At 43.2% G+C, this 20,018-nt stretch overlaps 2 protein-coding genes across 2 annotated transcripts; both read right to left on the reverse strand.

Annotated features, from left to right (window-relative positions):
- Positions 1–7,521: 7,521 nt before the first annotated feature.
- asmtl (acetylserotonin O-methyltransferase-like) lies at positions 7,522–15,305 on the reverse strand. Its single transcript, XM_069706925.1, is given in 16 exon segments — positions 7,522–7,881; positions 8,323–8,445; positions 9,348–9,488; positions 9,572–9,680; positions 9,778–9,977; positions 10,089–10,251; positions 11,805–11,909; positions 11,912–12,037; positions 12,138–12,456; positions 12,768–12,876; positions 13,003–13,067; positions 13,184–13,248; positions 13,343–13,390; positions 13,487–13,618; positions 14,572–14,682; positions 15,257–15,305. Coding segments are annotated over 15 exon segments (2,004 nt in total). The 5' UTR covers positions 14,665–14,682; positions 15,257–15,305; the 3' UTR covers positions 7,522–7,675.
- A 157-nt stretch (positions 15,306–15,462) lies between these two features.
- Positions 15,463–19,949, reverse strand: p2ry8 (P2Y receptor family member 8). The gene is made up of 3 exons (XM_069706967.1): positions 18,845–19,949; positions 17,286–17,605; positions 15,463–16,726 (listed from the first exon to the last, which is right to left on the reverse strand). Exons 2-3 carry the CDS (start codon positions 17,600–17,602, stop codon positions 16,057–16,059), a joined length of 987 nt encoding a protein of 328 aa, XP_069563068.1. The 5' UTR covers positions 17,603–17,605; positions 18,845–19,949; the 3' UTR covers positions 15,463–16,056.
- Positions 19,950–20,018: the final 69 nt, after the last annotated feature.

Below are 20,018 nucleotides of genomic sequence, written 5' to 3' on the forward strand. Positions count from 1 at the left end.
GCAGCTGAAGTTTCTGGAAGACATTACAAGGACAAAAAAACTCCAGATCATAATAATTAACTGTTCTCAGTGAGTGGTTCAGTTGCAAATCACTGCTCCCTGGAAAACCGGAAAGAGGAGTTCAAGAAACTGGCCACGTTTAATTTTATGATATTAAGCTCACATTTACAAGGTGTCGTGTTATGTTTACTTTGTTGGCTATGAAGATGCTTCTCCTGCTTTTCGTACCCAGTAGCACCCCCACATGGCACCATGTCTATGGGCTATTGGCTGTAATAATAAAACCAGGAGGTGTATCTTAAAAGTCAGATCACTTCCCTGTTGTTCACAAACTTAAAATATATCTCTGAAACACTGGGCGTTATGAGGTTGCAACCAGCGCGTAAAGGCTATCTTCATAGTTTGGACCCTTGTATGGGTTTTACTGGTGAAAAAGTTTGACTATGTGTAGCTGTCAGAGAGGCCTGACTAGAATAATGAGTGCCTAACGTCTGGGAGGCAGGCTGAGGGGAGCTGATTTAAGAAGCTGGTCATGTTTAGGATATTGCGATGATTGAAACCAGATGGCACTGAGAAAAAAAACACACTTTTCATTTTTCATTACGCACTCATTTGGTGAAAGTCCTTAAGACATACAGTAATGTCCCACTCTGTTTGAAGATGAGTCCTAAAAACCCTGTCAAACTGCCTGCAATGAGTTTGGAATATATCAGAATCCATTCAGGACCGATGTTTGTGAGAAACCTGGCAACCTAAAGCTCCGTCACCAAACTTACACGCCCTGATGAAGAAACGCCGAGTGAATCAGGCCAAAGTTCATTCTCCTCATTCATTGACTCAAAGGCACCGGACACGCCAAAGAACCCTGGAAATGTCTTGAATAAAAGCCTGCGCACCCATGTAATGTGTATACCTGCACACATGCAGCCACAGTCTCTCAGGGCCGGGGAGATGGTTTGGCAGGGGATCACGGGGAACAGGTCAACATGAAGAGCGGGGGTAAGGCGAGGCGAGGCAGACGGAGGAGTCAAAAGAAACCCGGCAAAGTCTTTGAATCCAGTGGAATTCCTCTCCTCCTCCGCGGCTCCTCTGGGAGGCGTCAGGAGCCTGTGGAGAGAGCGAGGTAAGACGGGGCCTGTCAGGAACAAAGCTCCAAATTCACATGATATGTTTAGCTAAAAGGGTGAAAGAGAAATGAATCAAAGCTTGGCGGGATCAAAGAAACGCAACAATAAAGTCAAGGCGGTTGCCATGGGACTAGCAGGAGATGCATATCATTTATAAGTTGTTCTTCGGCTCTGTCAGATGTGGAGGGAATTGATTGTTATTGTTTGGAGGATGAACTGCTGCTGGAGGGGGTTAAGAGCAAGGGTCATCATCACACTGCGAGAGGAATATATCTTCTCACTTGTTTTAAACAGCAGCCGTCTGTGATGTGTGTCAGAGGCCACTGCAGAAGCACCTTCAACTTGTGATAACAGACAACGAGACAGACACAAAGACAATTTTGTCAACCCCATAAATATCTTATTGCCACAAACCACTGATAGGCTAAACATTTGTTTTGCATCTTACACTGTCAGAGGTTACGATCATTGTTGCTGTTTGAATGGGAAATCAAATAGACTTAAGCTGTTGACTGGAGACTTTCATTTTCTTTCAAGCAGCGTAATTTTCAAACAAAGACTGCTGGAGAATAACAGGAATATGTAGAAATGTTTTCCCCCCAGTTTTTAATTTTTTTTAAAGGGTCAATTCACCTAAATTATTAAATGGTGATATGTAACCATGTAGTTGGTTTGGTTTCAAACTGTACTCCTCTAAATCTTTGGCCACCACTTTAACACACAGGATATTGGTGAGATGTTTTATTTATTTTTTTCTAAATCTTGCATCAGTTAGAGTGCCTCCTATAAGAGTTTAGGACACCAACCATAAACACCAAAATCCCTAATTTGAGTTGAAAATTGGTGTTGCATATATTTCTCTATCTTTCCATGTCATCTCTCAACTGTCTGTCATAAAGTCATAGACATGCGCAAAGCACTACTTAAAAAACACAGTCTGTCTTTCCAGCAATTAGTGTATGTTGTGGTTGCTATGGATAATGGATGATTTATTAAATGAAAAATACTTAAAGCTTATTTGACTAATTATCAAAATATCTCAAAAACATTGGTAGATAAAAAAAAAACAACAACAACAATAACCTGGCTCAATCAAAGTGAGGCAAAAATGTCCTTTTTATTCTGATAAATCAAAAGCCTCAGCTGAGTTTGACTGACACAAACTAAAATAAGTCGTGTCTAAACAACCAGAGAACAAACTTATTAAGCGAAGTCTGTAAATCAAAGAGTTTCACTACTGAAAAGCATAAAAAAAAATTAGCAGTGAGAAAGAAATAGATTCAAAGTTAGACTTGATGAAAATAGAAATCTAAATTTTCACTTAAGTCAAAAATGAATTGATCCAAGGTCAAAGTTATTATTAATTATCAATAATTTGACTCACCACTTGAAGCCTATTTTTATTACCGTCTTAACTTTTCTTCTTTTTTTTTTCTTTTCCTAGTTGAAATGGGCTTCCACACACATCACGTTATCATAGCAGAGCGAGTGCAACAAATATTCCTCTGCACCGAAATATTCCACTTATGTCTTAATTACAGACATTTAATGGCATCCCCGAACCCACACACATCTCCAGTCAATATGACTGACATGACAGTGAGAATGTCAAACATGTGTGTGTGTGTGTGTGTGTGTGTGTGTGTGTGTGTAGGCAGGTGCCTCTTAGTGTGCACATTGCTTTTCTCTCTTTCTGTGTGTGTGTGTGTGTGTGTGTGTGTGTGTGCGCGTGCGCAAAGATGAGACCCAGTCTGTCGTCTGCTCTCTCAGATTGCACCCATGAGAAATCCCAAAATAACAACAAAGAGCCCTCAGTGGGTCGGATGAAAGCTCTGTCACCAACCATTTCAGCACCGAGAGTCTCCTCCCCTACTGTAACCGCTTGAGTGACACCTCACACGTCACGCGGAGACAGGAAGGGGAAGACGGGCTCTCTTATTTGACCGCGACACACATTTCCACGTGTTAATGGGGGCACTGTTTGTTGGCTTTTTTTTTTTTTTTTTTTTTTTCTAGCGAAGGCCCAAATGGGCTCTGATTACGAGCCGGAGAGGTGACCTGTTCGCTCTGTCGCTGCCGATGTTGACGTCTGTGCCTGTGTCGATAAAGTTGTTGTTGTTTTTTTTTTTTCTCCATAGTTCACAATAACGCTACAAACACATCTAAAGCGAATCAGTTACCACATTGCATATTTTTTGTTGACAGAAATGTTAAAAAATAATAATAATAATAATAAAATTACAAGGTTCTTACAGACTTCTCGTTGCCTTGTCTTCTGTGTGCGGTTGCCAGGCAACCAGGAGACGCGTCGGCGAAGTCACGTGACTGCTTTTATCCACCAAGAAATTGCTGCAAGTCCCCGTAAAACTACCAGCTGTCATCATTTATAGGTACCGGTAGGTGTATTTTTTATTTATTTTTAAACTAAAGATAGAGACAGGCTTAACAGTTTCTCCCCCCCCCCCCCTCTCCCCGACTGGAAGCCCGACTTCCAGGCTTTGTGCTAAGCTAAGCTAATCACCTCCTCCGTCTCGCTTCTTTCTTCGATTTTCCGTTCTAACTCTGAGGAAGAAAAAAAAAAAAAAAAGCAAATATATATATATCTCAAAACGCTGAACTATTTTACAAAAGTTAACAAACGAAGAAAAACTATTAAAAAAAAAAAAAATTAGGTGCCAGAGCGAACAGTAGACGGATCAATTCAAAATGTCTGCAGAATCGCAGCAAACATTAAGAGTCCATTGGATCTAAAATACACGGTGCCGGTCTGATACACCGAAATAAAGCCCCCCTCTCCAGCGAGGAGGACTCAGTCCCCACTAGTAGTTAAATTCACAGTGAAACTCCCTCCACGTTTTACCACTGATGTCAAGCCAACAAAACTACAAACGGCAGAGAAGGACTCCATTGTTATTTCTAACTGGTAGAAGCCTTGGGGTTATTTTTTTTTTCCCTCCCTCTGCCTTGAAACAAATCAATGAAGCACATCTCACTTTGAACAATTGCACATTTGCTGAAATCAGATGTGGGCTGAGGAGCCAGCCATCATTGCGCTTATTCTGTTTGTTGACAGAGGAGGACTTTGATAAACAAGCCCGCTCTTTGAAACAGGTGCCCGAGCATGAGTTCAGTTTTGAGAGGCAATTCAGAGAGACCTGACTGATTAGAGGATGTTTGTTATTCTGCATGCAACCATTCGGTTTCTGTATCCGTCCCAATGTCAGAGAGGCTTTCAGTATAAACAACGATACTATTTTTTTGTTTGTTTGTTGTTGTTTTTTTTGCTAAGGTAACACAAAAAAAAGTTTTGACACGGATGCTTGCAAAATTTCAAATATCCCACCAGTCAAATTGTCTGTCGTCTCCTGTCACTTTGATAAAAGTGTCAACAAACAATATAACTTGGTGAAATCAGCCTCCGCATGCAGGTTTTCTTTAGCCAACGTTGCCCCCATGTGGTCACTTTGGGAGTTGCAGGAGCTAATACATTAAATCCTATGAGACTTTACTCTTGTAACTTACTCAGCAGGCTTTGATTACATCACTTTTGTTAAAAGTAAAGACTGTGTTCTCAACCGAGTTACAGAAAAAAACACACCAAAAAAAAAACTGCAGTCATGACTTAACCGTGATGTGTTTTCACTGGCTCCTCTACAGCAGTTCACAAACTCAGCTTATCCTCACTATCAAACATGTGGAAGTGTTTTCCAATCGCTATCTACTAGCAGCAAATGGTCTTAAATCAGTCATTGTAATATCAAAGCACTTAACACTAGAATGATGATTACTTGCAGGTGGATATCCATGCTGCTTGTCAAGACTGCATTTGAAGAAAATGACTGAGCTCTTATCCGACACGTACAGTACAGCCAGTGTTCAATAGGCAAGATCACATTACAGAAGATTACTTTGGAGTTTCAGCAATTTTCCCAAATTACACTGGCCTTTGGTCTCTGGTAAACTTGATTGACTTGAATGGTTTTCATTAAAGAGTCTTTGCTGTTGATACTGGTGGGCAAAAAGTTGAGGCATTTTGAGGGTGAGCGGGTGCAGCTGGGAACCTGAAAGTGGACGGATATGCAAATCCTTTCATGGAAATGCTTCATCATGTTTTGAGGGGGGTGGGAACACAGAGTGCGCGCTTTGATTCGTGATGCTCATCTGTACATTGTCTCACTACCATTTGGTGCCACTTAGTTGTCTCTGCAAGGATCTCTTTAGTGGAACAATATCAGTTCTGAATTTATTACATCAATGCAGGCCTTCACCATCAGTATGGCCGAAGAGTGTTGCAGTGGTGTTTTGATGCGTTCGGTGGACATTCACAATAAAGTAAACCTCATGTGATTTACACCCCGTGTCATATTTGAACTCCGGTCCACCCTCCCTCTGTCTCTCCCCATCCAAAGAACACAATCTGAGTAATGGAAATCAGTTAGATGTCACAAAGAGCCCGAACCCCAGACTGACAAGAAAATAGCCACGAATAACACGACCACCCTTATTACCCTGTGCGGAAAATACTTAGCGAGGGATCCAAAATGAAGAGTAATCCGGATACACTTTCTGCGTCACAAAGAATAAAAGCTATTCATCCCAGCTGGAGATACTCCCACGTTCCCCTCAGCTGTTTGGCTGCTTTAACCGTTGCCTCAAGAGGTACAGTATATCTGTAAGGGATTAAAGGATGGTGTCAGATGCTTCTGCGCATTAGGAGGCTGTGCTGCACAACCAAATGCATAAAGCACAGATTCATTTCCATAACCTGACAAGATCAACCTTGATTCGGAGAGTTTGCTGTCATTCAGTGTTCAGTTGAACTCTATAGCACACATGTAGCTGCTGCTGGAAAGAATTAGACCGTTTGAAGAAAACAGGAAACTAGCGCCGTGTTTCTGAGAGAGATCTGCAGGTTTTTGATGCCATCTAATGGAGATTCACCAACATAGCAGGGAGCTAAAAAAAAAAAAAAAAACTAGTTATTCTGAAGGTAAAATTGCATTTCAGGGATACAAAATGTCACCGAGCATTTGAGCTGCAACTGCTTACAGTAAGGTAAAAAGAGTGACTGCCCCAGAGATGAATGATAAAAAGTGTGATCACCCTTTATCCCCATATCTATAAATTATAGACAAACAGACCAAAACAAAACGTGTTGAAATGGGGGGAGTTTTGAACGAGGCCTCTTTCTGGTGGCTGGTATGATTTAAAGTTCAAACAAAACTGTTCTGAGAAGGCAAGAAAACACAGAAGACCGAAAAAAAAAAAAACCAGCATAAAAAAGCCCCACCCAAACCTTCCTGTTTGACAGGGGTGACGGTGAAGAAAGCTTCGTCTCCCTCCTGCTCCGGATGCACAACCCATCAATGTAGCAAAACGACATCCCGCTCAGATGTTATCACTTCTTCTTTAATCATCTTTCCCCTCCTCGTTGCATCCAGATTGCATCATCACAACATGAGAGTCAAGAAGCCGGATGCGCACGGCCGCCGTGCAGATGACCACAGCCTCGAGTGTGTTGTAGAGAGACGGAGCCAAACAATGGCAGGTAGCTCGGTTTGGAAAACATTATTATTGTTATGTTGACTGTTAATTCATGTCAATACATGATATTAAGGTCTAAAGGATTTTTCTATCTACGCCAGAGATGACAAAGTAAGCAGCCCCTGTGGATGATGATGTGCTGTAAGAAGCAACAAGCCCCGGACTGTCCCGGGGATTCTTATGACATTTTGACCTGCAGTAAAACATTCAAATCCACTGCACCACCAGGAGTTCCAAGAAAAGCTGTCTAGACTTTGTGTGCTTATCCACTCCCTCAAAGAACACTTCCTTAAGTAAAGCAGAGTGCCTCAGCGGGGAAGTATGTGGATAAAATTGGCACATTTTCCATACCATAAGCACTGGCTTGTTGTTTTAGGATGCCCCTGTACTGCTTTGTCAGATCGGACGTTTGCTGGCGTGCCAAGCTGTGCAGAAGAAGGGGGAGGGGGGGGAGGAATGGGTGGGGTGGGGGAGGCTGCAGCAGATGGCTGCAGAAGTGGTGAGAGAGAGAGAGAGAGAGAGAGAGAGAGAGAGAGAGAGACACGTGGAGGAAAAGGTGCTTTGAGTGTCACCTGGACAAGAGGAAGGAGGAAAAGGAGTCTCGGTTGGTGGAAGTTACAGGGAAGCATGCACAGGACGAGGTCGGTCGAAGACGCAGGAGCACAAGGGGACGTGGGGTGAAGCAACGAGAGAACAAAGGTGTACGGCGAGTTGTACGAGCCGTTGGACACCAAGAAAGAAAAAATTAAAAAAAAAGGATGCAAGTTCACTAAGAGACCACAACACGTCCTGAGGCTCAACGCACAAGAGTTCCAATTTGAAGCTTCACACAACAACAAACATGTAAATGTTAAATATTATGTCACCTTTTATTGGTTCTCCGGCTTGTTTTGACACAATCGCGTGTAAAGAGATCCCTCACCTCGGTCCTCGACTTTCGGTCGCGGTTACCTACAACATACAGTGCACCGTGCGTCACGCGTGTCGTTAAGCGTGTTTGCCGCTCACGCTTTGACGCAGAGCATGGCATCCAGCAGGTTGTCTGTGTGTCTGACGTGCGCCGCGATGAAACCGTGGCTCTTTAAAAGCCGCCTGTATTCCGTCGCGCTCCTCTGCCTCCCCTCACACATGCTGAGGGCCTGCAGCAGCCCACGACTCGGCCCCCGCCGGCCTTCGTCCAGAAAGATCTCGCTCAGCAGGAGTCCGCAGCCTGGCAGCAGGACGCAAACGCAGACACACAACTTTAGAGAACAGTCACATTTAGGCTTTGAACTTCAACCGTTTCTCTGTCAGGTTTTCAAAAGGTTAAATCTTTTTCAGTGTTTGTACGAGCTGAACACCGATCATGATAGTCTTCCTGAAACTTGCAGGGCGTTTTTTTTTTTTAATTTTTTATCAAACAATGCGGCAGCTGACTCCACGTCTGATTTCACCACAGCGAGAAGTAATCAGTAAAAATTAAATGAAATTAAAATCTGGAAACTCTATAGAGGTTTAACTGACACGCAACTGAGAACATACTCAACATACAATAATTTTTTTTGTTGTTGTTATGTTGTATGTAGTTATGTTAGCATTTATTGTTCATGTAGTAAAAAAAAAAAAAAAAAGTTTCAAATGAAAAGACTAAAAACGCCTTGAAGAATTTTACCTGGTCTGCATGCAGCTGCGATTTTGCTCAGCAGAAGATTCACTTTCTCATCAGACCAGTCGTGAAGAATTCTCGCCAGGATGTACAAGTCTGTTTTGGGCAGCTCATCTTTAAAAAAGTCTCCTGTTCACACCGCAGGGACAAAGACACAAGTAAGACCAACCGTATGAGCTAATTACACTGTAGCGTTCAACTTTTAAACATACGAGGGTGGATCCGACCGCTCAGAGACTGCGCGTGCTGAACAGCGACGTGGACGGAGCCGGAGGAAGATGAAACACTTGTGAGGAAGTATTAAGTTATGTCGCTCGATCGTCATCGGCACCCGAGTTACACGCGGTTTCGTGACCACTGGACCAGGTGCGGCATTGCTTTTGGCGTGAACCTGAAACCTCTGCGGAAAGCACACATCCAATTCAGTCTGGAGGTTTTAGGGAACAGAAAGAAGTTGCTGGGGAGGGACGATTGCGCGGGCGCGGAACTCGTGTGTCTTCAACGCGCTGTGAGCGGGCGTGATGTCATGCCGGAGAACCAAACGTTGAGGTTGTTTGCACCGAATGTTTCCCCATCGGACGCTTCAGAACTTCACAGCTGAACTCGACGTTGAAAGTCTGACCCGGTGACGAAAACCGCCCCGGTTGCACTTTTTTTTTTTTTTTCCAGTCCTGGACAATTCTGCCGCTCAAACCACCTCGCCTGGATCATTGCTCCAATGCCCTGTGCTTCCTGAAGCATTACAAGGCTTTACGTTACAGATTTCCTGAGTTGGACACAAAATGTCATCCGATCGAGTCCGTGGAGAAATGGCCGATGCACCCGGACCAGAAGTCACCAAAAAAAGTGTTGAACTCGGGTAGTGGTGATGATGAAGCGACAAAACTTGGAACACCTACTCACAAAGTTGTATAGCTTCTCTTTGATCCGTGCACACCATGGTGCTGCTCACCGTTCACGCACAACAGGAGCAGTCTCGGAACTTTTTTTTTAAAATGTATTTCTAGTGTAAATAAAGAGTGACAGCTGACCTGCTACAAAGGACACCCTGTTGTCTGAGTGAGGTGGATGGAAATGTTCCCTCAATTCAACAACAGCAGGCAAGTCAAACACTATTACAGACAAGCCAGGATGGGCTGTAGTGAACTCATGGGCCATGGCACCAGTGCATCCTGGAAACACAAAAAGATGACATGTAGGAGAAGAGTTTCTTATCATAAGACCCAAACGTGGACTTCTGCATCCTTTTCCTCACCTCCGAGGTCACAAGCCGTTTTATAATTGGACAGGTCGAAGGCTGTTGCTACACTTCTTCCTGTAACTTCGGCGACGCAGTGCATGGCTTTCATGAACCGCAGTTTGTCCTTTAAATGGAGACGCAGGGAGGAATAGCATTCGTTAAACATTTTGAATACGATCCCATCTGCACTTTGTAAATCGGACGCCGATTTAAATCGTCACCTGAGTCACGTCTTTTGATTTGTTGCCGAAGGCCCTCTCGTGCTGGGTGGTTCCCTCCTGCACAGCACTCTCAAGGTGGGAGAAAAGCGGCCACACGGTGTCGTTACAGTGCTGGATGTATCCGTGCAGAGAAAAAACAGCATCCGAGCGCAGGAACCGCTCGGCCAGATCGGTGTTCTCGTACGCCGGCTTTGTGCCCGCTGGAAACAGAGACGACAGAAAACAACGCGAGGTCCACTTCAAGTGAAGGAAAGGGAAGAAAGAAAAAAAAAAAAGTTACCGTCATGTAATTATCTGGAGAGCAGACTTACTTCTGTCTTTGCTCTTTAACAGTCCCAGAGACACGCAGGCCTCCAGCAGGCATTCAGTCCCCTTCACAGAGGCTTTGATCTCCTGGGCCACCTGTGCTGCTTCCAGCCCCGGCGAGCCGTGCAGCACGTCGAACACACTCAGCCTAGATGCTGTAAAGAGCGCCTGCAACATATTTGGGAAGGCAGAAGGGATGCAGAAGTACGATTTTATTGACGTGATATGTGATGTTGGACGATGCAAAAACACACATTTCCTGGTTCTAAATAGATTAAGGAACACGTGTGGAGTGACGATAACGTTGCAGTAAAAAAAAAAAGTGCATTACTTCCTTTGTTCCACTACGGTTCCATCCAGGACATTACAGGTCCGAACAGACTATTAATACGTTTCTTCAGGAATGATTCAACGTTTTGGGAAACAATTCTAATCTGTCTGTGAGATAAGAACAAGCTCTGGGGTGGAGTTTGCACGTCATCACTGCTCCTGCCCGGGTTTACTCTGGTTAACTGCAGACTCTAAAGTCAGTGTAGTTGTCTATAGTTGTCTGTGTGTCAGCCCCGTGACCTCGTGCCCTGTGTGAGCTGGTATAGGCTAGACTCCATCGCCCCGGTAACCCTCAAGGATAAGAGTATCTAGCTGATTGAATGGATCTCTATTGCTCACTTTGTGTCACTATAAACTGCACTTGTGCTGGAAACACAGGCATCCGTTTTTGCTCCAAAAACAGGGTTGACGTGAAAGTACATTTTTACCGGATACTTAATCACAAAGGCCAAAGTCTTAAACAAGCAAAGAGTCATCTGGATGAGCCAGAACCATTTTGGAAACAAGCGCTGTGGTCAGATAAAGTTCATATTTAGCTCTCTGCCAACAATAATTAACGGTGTGTTTGGAAAAATAAGAGCAGCACTTAAGAAAAAGAACAACCTGCCAACTGTTAAACATCAGAGAGGAAATATTCTGCTCGGAGCGGTCTGGAGCCGGCAGTGACCATATTTGGGCGAGCGGTGGATCGGCCTCGATCTGATTGGAAAGCTGACGATACTACGTCCCGCCCACAAAGAGCAGAAACCAGACTACACAACAGGCGTGTCAATCAAACAGACCCGCAAGAGGGACTAAAAGAGGAACTAAAAGAGGGACTAAAAAGACCAAAATGACCAAAAAAATGATTGACTTTGTATTTCGTGAGACTAGTTGAATGGGAGTCTATGGAGTTAAGAGGCTTTTTGGAGCCCAACTCCAGTGGCACTCGGTGGTATTGCACTTCTGTATCGGCCTCATTCTTTAGACCTGGAAGCTGCGAACACTTTTATGTGCAGTTTCTGGTACAGCTGCAAGGTTTGTGTTTACTTCTAGTCACTGAATCTGAATCAACGAATATGAAACTCGCCCAAGCTTTTGTATCTGCAGTCGCTGTACAACTCCTTTATTTAATCTGTATCATGGATACATTGCCAGGCAACCAGCACAGATGACAGGAAGTCACCGCAGCTGAACAAAAAACAGTGCAGCACACAACCCCTCTGTAAAACCCGCCCTATACAAGAGTGGCATCAAGCCTTCTATCGAACGCCCAGCCAGAAAGTGAATACGCGTGTTAAGTTGCTTAATTAAATTACACCCTGCAGAAATCCACTACAAAAATGAGGAATAATAAAAGTTGATATTTTACTGTCATCACGCAGGGCTTTAATACGCAGACACCAAATTACCTTCGAGGCTTTGAATCCATCCATCAGTGCAGTGATTCGCTCCAAGTCTTCTTTGTTCGGTACACCGTCTTGGTGCGTCAGCTCGTCGCCTTCTCTCTGCTCGTTATCAGCGGTGATGTTGTACTCTCGGAGTCATGGAGCGCCACCTTTCTACCATCCGCATGTTTCGACACGCTGTTGACTGACGTCCGGCTGCTCTCCCGCACTTCACTTTCGCTTCCTTTCCTTTTCACCTAGAAGAGGAGATTGTTTTATGTTTAAAGATGATTTAAAACAAAAAAAACAACAACAAAAAAGGGAACAGATTTTGGTCCTACAGTGAGAAGAACTAACTTTATGGACCAGACTGGCTGACGGGGTGTGCCGATTGTGGTGTGTTTGACTGTCAGCGGCACCGTCGGGTCTGAGAGGGGAGGAGGATTTGTGCTTGGCTGCCGAGCTCTGGCTGGACTGAGGCGGCAGGTTGGGCCGGGGCTGAGCGGCCACTGAGTGAGTGCTGTTGTCCGAAGAGGAGGTGCAGTGGTTGTAAATGAGGCCGAGCTGTTTGCAGAAGTGGTTCAAGGGGAAACCCACAACATTGAGGAAGTCTCCATGGACATACTCCACCAGCATGCCCCCGAGAGCCTGAATACCGTAGCCGCCGGCCTTGTCCCTGACGCACACAAACACACAGAGACAGACGGACTTCACGTACCCGGCACTAATACAACACAAAGGCTGAGGCATTCTTCAAATATACTCGTATACTCCTACTGACCCGAGTCCAAACACAAACCATGTCAGATCAGACAAGACAAACACAGATGCAAATAAACTCCGCCATCAAAGTCCAAAAAGCAACAGGTTCACGGAGCTCGCATGCTTAAATGACCTCGATCGATCGAGTGCTTGGTCGGGTCACTAAACCGGGAACGATCGATAGCTGCGACATCCATATGGGAGAGTTCAAATGTTCACACTCACATGGGTTCACCACTATTGATGTACTCCCACAGCATTTCTTCGGAGAGATCAGCAAACTTCACCTTTGTTTCTTCGTAGAAGTCTATCAGCTGGTAATCCACTTCATCGTCTGGAGGTGAAATAGAAATACTACATTTGGCCGATAAAAGCTCAGCATAAAAATCATGCGTTCCGGTTTCGTTTTTTGATTTACTTTTTTTCTTTTAAGTCCGACGGTTACCGAGATGAGACTTACTTTCTTTCTCATGGCAGAGGACGACAGCTACACCAGTGAAGACGCTGTGCTCTTTACCACTCAGGCTGGAAGAGAAAAAATAAAGATAGCGGAGAGAAAATATATATATATATTTTTTAAAAGACCCGGTCCATTTTAGTTTTTTGAATGTTAATTCTGACAACATGTAATTGATACTGACCTGGACAGCATCCTGTATGCATCATTTTTGTCCACTGGCTTCTCCAGAATCATACCGTCTACAGTCTGTGGAAATGACAGACAAGAGAAGACAATGTAAATACATACGCATAAAACCTTTATTGCAGGCAATAAGCAAATGCTGTAATGTTTATCTTACCACAATGGTATCTGCTCCAATTACTATGTCTGGAGTTTTCAGGTGTTTCTAAAAGCAAATGAACAGGACATAATATGTTCTTTAATGTCTCTCTACAGGAACAAAATTCATACTGCTAGCCACACAACAAGTAGCTGAACTCACAAAGGGCATCCTCCGGGCCACCTCCAGGGCCTTCTGCTTGGCCGTCTCCACAGCATACTCATGTGGAGCCTTGAAAAGCCCCTTATCGAGTGTTTCTTTAAACCAGGACGGTACAACCTCAAAACGCAAACCCTGACACGTAAGAGACCACAAAGCAAAAAGAAAACACTCATTAATGAATAAGCATTATTCCTTTAGTCAGCCCAGGTTAAACCTTCTGTTTTACTATGTGCTATAAAGGCCCGTAATCTGTAGTTAGCAGCACTATAATTCACCGTTTTGCTTGTCCATACATCCTGGTTTTCCCTCTGTGACTTTGATTTTCTTATTGTAGACAAGTCTGCCTTTTTTCTATGCTTTAATTAAAACATGTGACGATGTCTACAGTGGGTTCATCACGCATACTTCACTGGGTGTAGCTGCCGTAGGTGCGGTGAGCATCAGAAATGAGCAAATATAGATCTGTCCTTTGTACAGTAAAGAGAAGGTGAGATATACTTCTGTACGTGCATTTACACCTCCATCTCGATACATACAAACAAAACTGTGCGAGTGTGCGTGTTTAAACATATAAGCCAATAAATACTCCTCCACCCTGCTGCTTAACTTCATTCGCTTTGTTTACCCCGTTTGTCTCCAATCTCTCTTAAATACTTTTTATCCAATAATTCAGGCGGCATTACACCTAATGAGACGCATACAAATCCACGTTCCCTTTTTCACACCATTAAAAACTGTAGAAAGAATAGTTTGTTTTGATGTGTTCATTTCTTATATAACCTACAACAAGAAAGAAAGAAAAAAAAAATCACAGGAGGGGTAAAAAAAAGAAAGAAAAAAAAAGCCTGAATTAAGCTAAATTGATCCAAAGTCCCCTTGTTAGACCATATTAGGACATGCATTACTAAACAGACTTAACATTCACGCTCAGATTAACACAATAGCTGTGATCAGAAAACTTGTGGGAACCAAAAGGAGAGTCGAAGCCCAACTCCTATTTACATATTAACAACTTAACGTGTTTCCAGTCAGATCAGCTGTTGTGATCAACCTGCAGTCTAGTGAGTAATGAGGGAAATACACACGGCATTGCGGAGGATCTCCAGTCTCCTGGGAGAAGCGCTGGCCAGAACAACCAGTTTACCGGAGAGCTTGGAGACGACTGGGTTCAGCATCATGGTGGGCCTTCTTCTCGTCTGAGGCGAACACAGTTAAACATTACAGATGTGGCCTCATTTCTGTCAAACAACTCGGCAAAAAAAAAAAAAAAAAAAAAAAAAAGGAATCGGGTGGCTGCAGCGGTTCACAGAGGACATTCAATGCAGAGACCGTCCGTCACATAATCAATCCACATTGATGTTCACCTGATCGATTGGAAGTCATTTCTTAAGGAAATTCAAGCTGATCTAACGTGATGATTTGCTGCTTGTCTGTGTTTCATATTCGTGTTTAATTGAGTACATTTGGATTCTGGACAAAACGGGTAGTTTGAAGATGTCTCTTTAATCGGTTAATCTATAAGCACAATAGTGTTTACTTGCAGCTTTTGGTCAATATATCTCATGCATACGCAACGTGGCATTATAAAAATTAAAAAAAAAAAAAAAGAAGACAGTGAGCTGCAGCAAGTACTGCAAGAGAAATCTCAACTCTGTAATTACAGTAGTAAGTATTAAAGGTAATAAATAAACATAATTTATCATCACACGGTTAAGTTACACACACGTAGGTTTAAAAATTAGGTAGACAGTCAGCAGCTGTTTCTCTTACCTGCTGCACAAGTCAGGAAACTGTCAGCTGTAGCTGCGTGCTGAGGACGTCACGGCGTCACGGCGCATACGTGATGACGTTGCATGAAGTAGGCGGGTCCACCAGATGTACGTATATAATGCAAAAAACTACTTGTGCCACTTACTGTTACTACTTAGAATAATAATAATAATAATAATAAATGTAAAATAATTCAACTTATAATAATAATACATATAATAATAGCTTTATTTTTGCAAAGGAAGGAAACAGTGAAAACAAAGTTTGGAACAGCAATATTTACAGATAAATGTACAAAGATAATGATAAAACAAACAAACAAACATTAAAAGTCAACTTTGTTCAGGCAGATAAGGCTCATAAAACACATACATTTTATTTACATTTGATTCACATTTTTGCTACATTATTTTCTCCAAATAACTGTTGTGATGCATGTGTAAGATACACAAGTATAACGGCAAAACAATTTTTTTTTTTCAGTTTAAAATAACACAGGGGAGGCCAACACAAGAATGATTTAAAGCTGTGGTTGACAAAGAGAGTCAGCTACTCTCCATTTTCATTTGTCCTGTATCTCACATGACAAGAACCTAATGTAAAAATAAGTTTGACCGAAGGGAGGATGTCGTAACTTTGGTCATCCACTAACACGCTCTCTAGCTCTCTGACACACTTCCTGTCTTCGGCCTTTTTCCTCTTTCTCCATGCTGGAGCGGCTGTGGCATCAAACACACCTTGCTGTTTTCTCTCTCTTGACTTTCAGAAGCTAATTGTGTCGAGAACAAATTCTCTTTGTGCTATATCATCATGGAGTCTGCACTGCTCAGGCTGTGCAGGTTCATTATCCCTCTCAACTTTTGCCTGAAATCCTTTGAGGCAAAGTAGTAAATGAACGGATCGAGGCAGCTGTTCAGGCAGCTCAAACAGAGGGACATTTTGTAGGCCATGTAGAGAGACTTGTCATAGAAGATTTTAAGCACGGCGTGAGCCAACAGGAGGAAATTGTTGGGAGCAAAGCAGATGGTGAAGACCAGGAGAACAATGAAAGCCAGACGTATTGCTATCTCTTTCTGAGCTGTCCTGGAGTCGCGGGTCAGCTTGCGTATGACACTGACGTAGCAGAATGTTGTGACACAGAAGGGGAAGAGGAAGAGGACGAACACCATGGTGAACAGGAAGGCCACCCAGGCGGACTGGGACGGGAGCATGTTTTTCTTCAGCACGTCGAAGCACGTGGTAATCCCGAGTTCGGGGATGTCATAGGTCAGGTCCGTGGTCATCAGCGGGTAGAGAACACTCAGGACCAAACCCCACATGAGGAAGCAGCTGACGAGCGCGATGGACTTCCTCTCCCTGGTCTGTCTGAAGAGCATCGGTCTGACGATGCCCAGGTAACGGTCAACGCCGATGGCCATCATTGTCAGGATGGAGCAGTACATGTTGGTGTAGAAGCCGAGCGTCAGAACGCTGTGAGGAGAAAGGGGCGTGTGTGTTTTTTAATGACTCGTTATAGGAAATTAAATCACTGAGGAAATAGTTTGACAATTTGGGATACACATTAAAATGGGTTCTGCTCTCATTTCTGTCTTTTCAATGTGCTACAGTCACAAGTCGGTTAGCTTAGCGTAAAGACCGGAAACTGCGCATCTCTGCCTAAAAGGTAGCAACCCTCTTATTTGTTAAATATGTACAAAAATGAAATAAAAATGACCCGTTGTAATTTCATAAGGAGAATTCCTGGAGTCTTGTTGCCATTGTGAGGTTGCCTGGCAACCAGAGGAGACTGAGAAAATCCCCACAATCTCCTGTCAAGAAATAGTCACGCATCTAAACCTCAGTTTATCAACTGTAACATAACTTTGTTGTCACTGTTACAGTCAAAGTCTTGTGCAGATTAAACAACAACAACAACAAATAAGATATGTCATGTTTATAGTTGAGCTTTAGAGGTGCTTTTATGGATTTTGATGCTTTTGAACAGAACGTTGTTTCCCCCCCTGTAATCCAACATCACCATAAACACTACCTGCACATCTTCGGCCCCAGAGACCAGTGGTATCCTTGGAGCTGGTAGGCGACCTGGAAGGGCAGGGCAGCGCCGACAGCCAAGTCGGTGAGGGTGAGATTAATCATGAAGATGATGGAGGGAGTCTTGGGGGAGGTGTGAAAGAGGAGGAGCCACATGGACAGGCCGTTTCCTGTCAGGTTGATGGCAGTGACAATGAGGTAGACCACGGACATGGCGATGCTGCTGTTTACATCCTGGAAGACAAGTAGGGTGGCGTTGTCTAGCTTGGAGCTGCTGGAGTTCCCCGTCATGATTGGGTGGGAATGGGCTCTCATCACCTGTGTGCCAAGGTTTAACAAAAGTTTGTGAGGCTCGCGGAAGACAATTCAACATTTTTACAAAATACGGCTGAAAATAAAGCAATATAATGTGCACTTTAATCTGTGCCTGTGCTGTAATACCTTTTAGTAATACTTAAATGAAAAAGCAGAAAAAAAAACCCGACTTCAGGAGCCACAAGAAAGGAAAAAAACAAACTGCAGTCGATCTTTTCCCGAAGCGATGCATGCAACTTTACTTCTGCGCATGAGATAAACTGATTCATCTCAAGGTGTGAAACAAATACCATTACAAGATGACTCTCCATGGTTTGCAAGTGGGTATCACGCATGTTGGGTGGAGTTTTCACACAGGAAATGGGCATGCTTGCTTTATTGCAAAATGTCTCAACTGTCGCGCCTGGCACTTTAACAGTTGAAGCGTGTGATTTTTTTGGGGGGCACTTGAGTCACAATTGCGGCTGTTAATTCAACCTAAAGACCTTAAACTGTGAGATGAAACAAAACCGATTTTCTTTTTACTTTGCAGCATGCTGATTAACCCCTTCAGGGGAAAAAAAAATAATTGAGGAATAGAAACACTTTCTCTGACACTGTTGGGTCACTCACCACAAACCCAAACTGTGGTGAGGAAAGCACCCACGCTTTCTTAAGTCATGGCCAAGTTAAGTAAATGCCAGTCCACTTTTAACACAACAATGTCCAAATTGTCACAATTAATGGCTACAACACGACTCACGTAACATATTCAACACTATTTTTGTATCATTTCTAAATAGGTTAGTTATTTTTATTCATGTTTCACCTTCTTTCCTCCTTGATACATTTATGTTGTATCATTTTGATAGGATATATCATTATACTATAATGTTTCATTTTTTTCAGCATTTTGCACACATCTTGGATCTAAGTCTGTTTAATTCTTGTGGCAACTGTCTTATTAGTTTTTTCTGTGCAAAAAAAAAAACAAAAAACTTTTGTTAAAAGAAAATTGTGGTTTCCTGTTTTCAACCCAATTTGAAGTCACTAAACACATAAAAAAACAAAAACAAATGTTGACCAAATGGCTTTTTACTGATGAGGTAAAAGAACACATAAATCCAAGAAAAAAAACAATACTGAGAGATAATGCATAAAGCAAGTGACAGGTGGTGCGTTTTAGGACCATTTCAGGGCAATATTAACACTGAGAATTGATCACAGGGCTGAAATTTCAGTAAAAGTCTGTTGAAAACTCACCTTTGTGGAGACGGAGGAAGACAAGACTGCAGGCAGATAAGCAATGTGAGTGTCGGTTGCAAATGGGGGTACAGATACTGTAACAGTAGGCTGGAAAGGAAATGGGGTTTGAACTTCCTAGTGTCAGAGAGAGAGAGAGGAGGGAAGGGTCATGTGACAATCATCCTACCAACTGCCATCCGTTAGATTCAGTCTTGGAAATGACAGCGAAGACTCCCCCACCCCACCGACGAGCGCTCCACATGCTGTCGATGCATTTACTCATCCTGTTCACCTGTGTGGTTGTCTTACACCTCCTCCTGTGGTTCGTTGATTTATCTCCATAGTGTGATTGAGCACCACAGCTTATTTGAAACGAGAAGGGAAATGTAGAAAAAGCTATATATATATATATATTTAATTGCCATTCAAAGTCCCCGGAGTTTCCAATGTGTCATCCATCGGGTGTGACTTTTCCCTTTCACTCACTCACACGCGTGTTATTGATGTGAGCGAAACAGGGAGAGATGCCACTATTGCTGTGACACAGATGCAAATGTTTGAAGGTCCACAAGTGTACGAGTGTGATTTATATCACGAGTAGATGCTTCTCAAGAAGTGTCAAGGACACCACAACACCGAGAGTTTTCCGACCTCAGTAGACGCCGACGATCACAGACGACACGTGTCGCGCTGGTCTGAAAGGTGTTGTTATCGAGTGAAAGTGAGCGCGAGATTTCAACTCTTTCACGAGATTCTCGCAACGTTGTGTATGTATGTTTCCACGCTGCTGGCTTCCTGTTATGATAGTTCTGCTTTTGTCTCGGTGAGAGTGTGAATTTTTTTTTAATTTTTTTTAATTTTTTTACGAATACCACAGAAAGACATTTCGGATTTTTTTTTTTAAATTTTTTTTTTTTTTTATCATTGCCAACAATCGTAAAACATCGACACGCGTGCCCTTCCAGTGTCGCCGTGATCTCGACTTTGAACACGTATTGAGATCAAGGCAGAGTTTTGGGTTCGGATAACTTTCCTTCAGCACCGAACCTGAAACAGCGTCGACACCTACTGAGACGTCATTTATGAAAACTGCAAACGCTGATTGAGTCATATCTGCCTTCTGTTCATTTGTCTTGAGGGCTGTGATGCAGGCATAGATGGCCTCACCCAAACGGCCGCGAACGCACCGCAA

The sequence above is a fragment of the Brachyistius frenatus genome, unplaced genomic scaffold (genome assembly GCF_029030835.1).
Source record: "Brachyistius frenatus isolate BFR_SWC_R1_liver_20210118 unplaced genomic scaffold, ASM2903083v1 Contig_66, whole genome shotgun sequence".
Classification (NCBI taxonomy): Eukaryota; Metazoa; Chordata; class Actinopteri; family Embiotocidae; genus Brachyistius; species Brachyistius frenatus.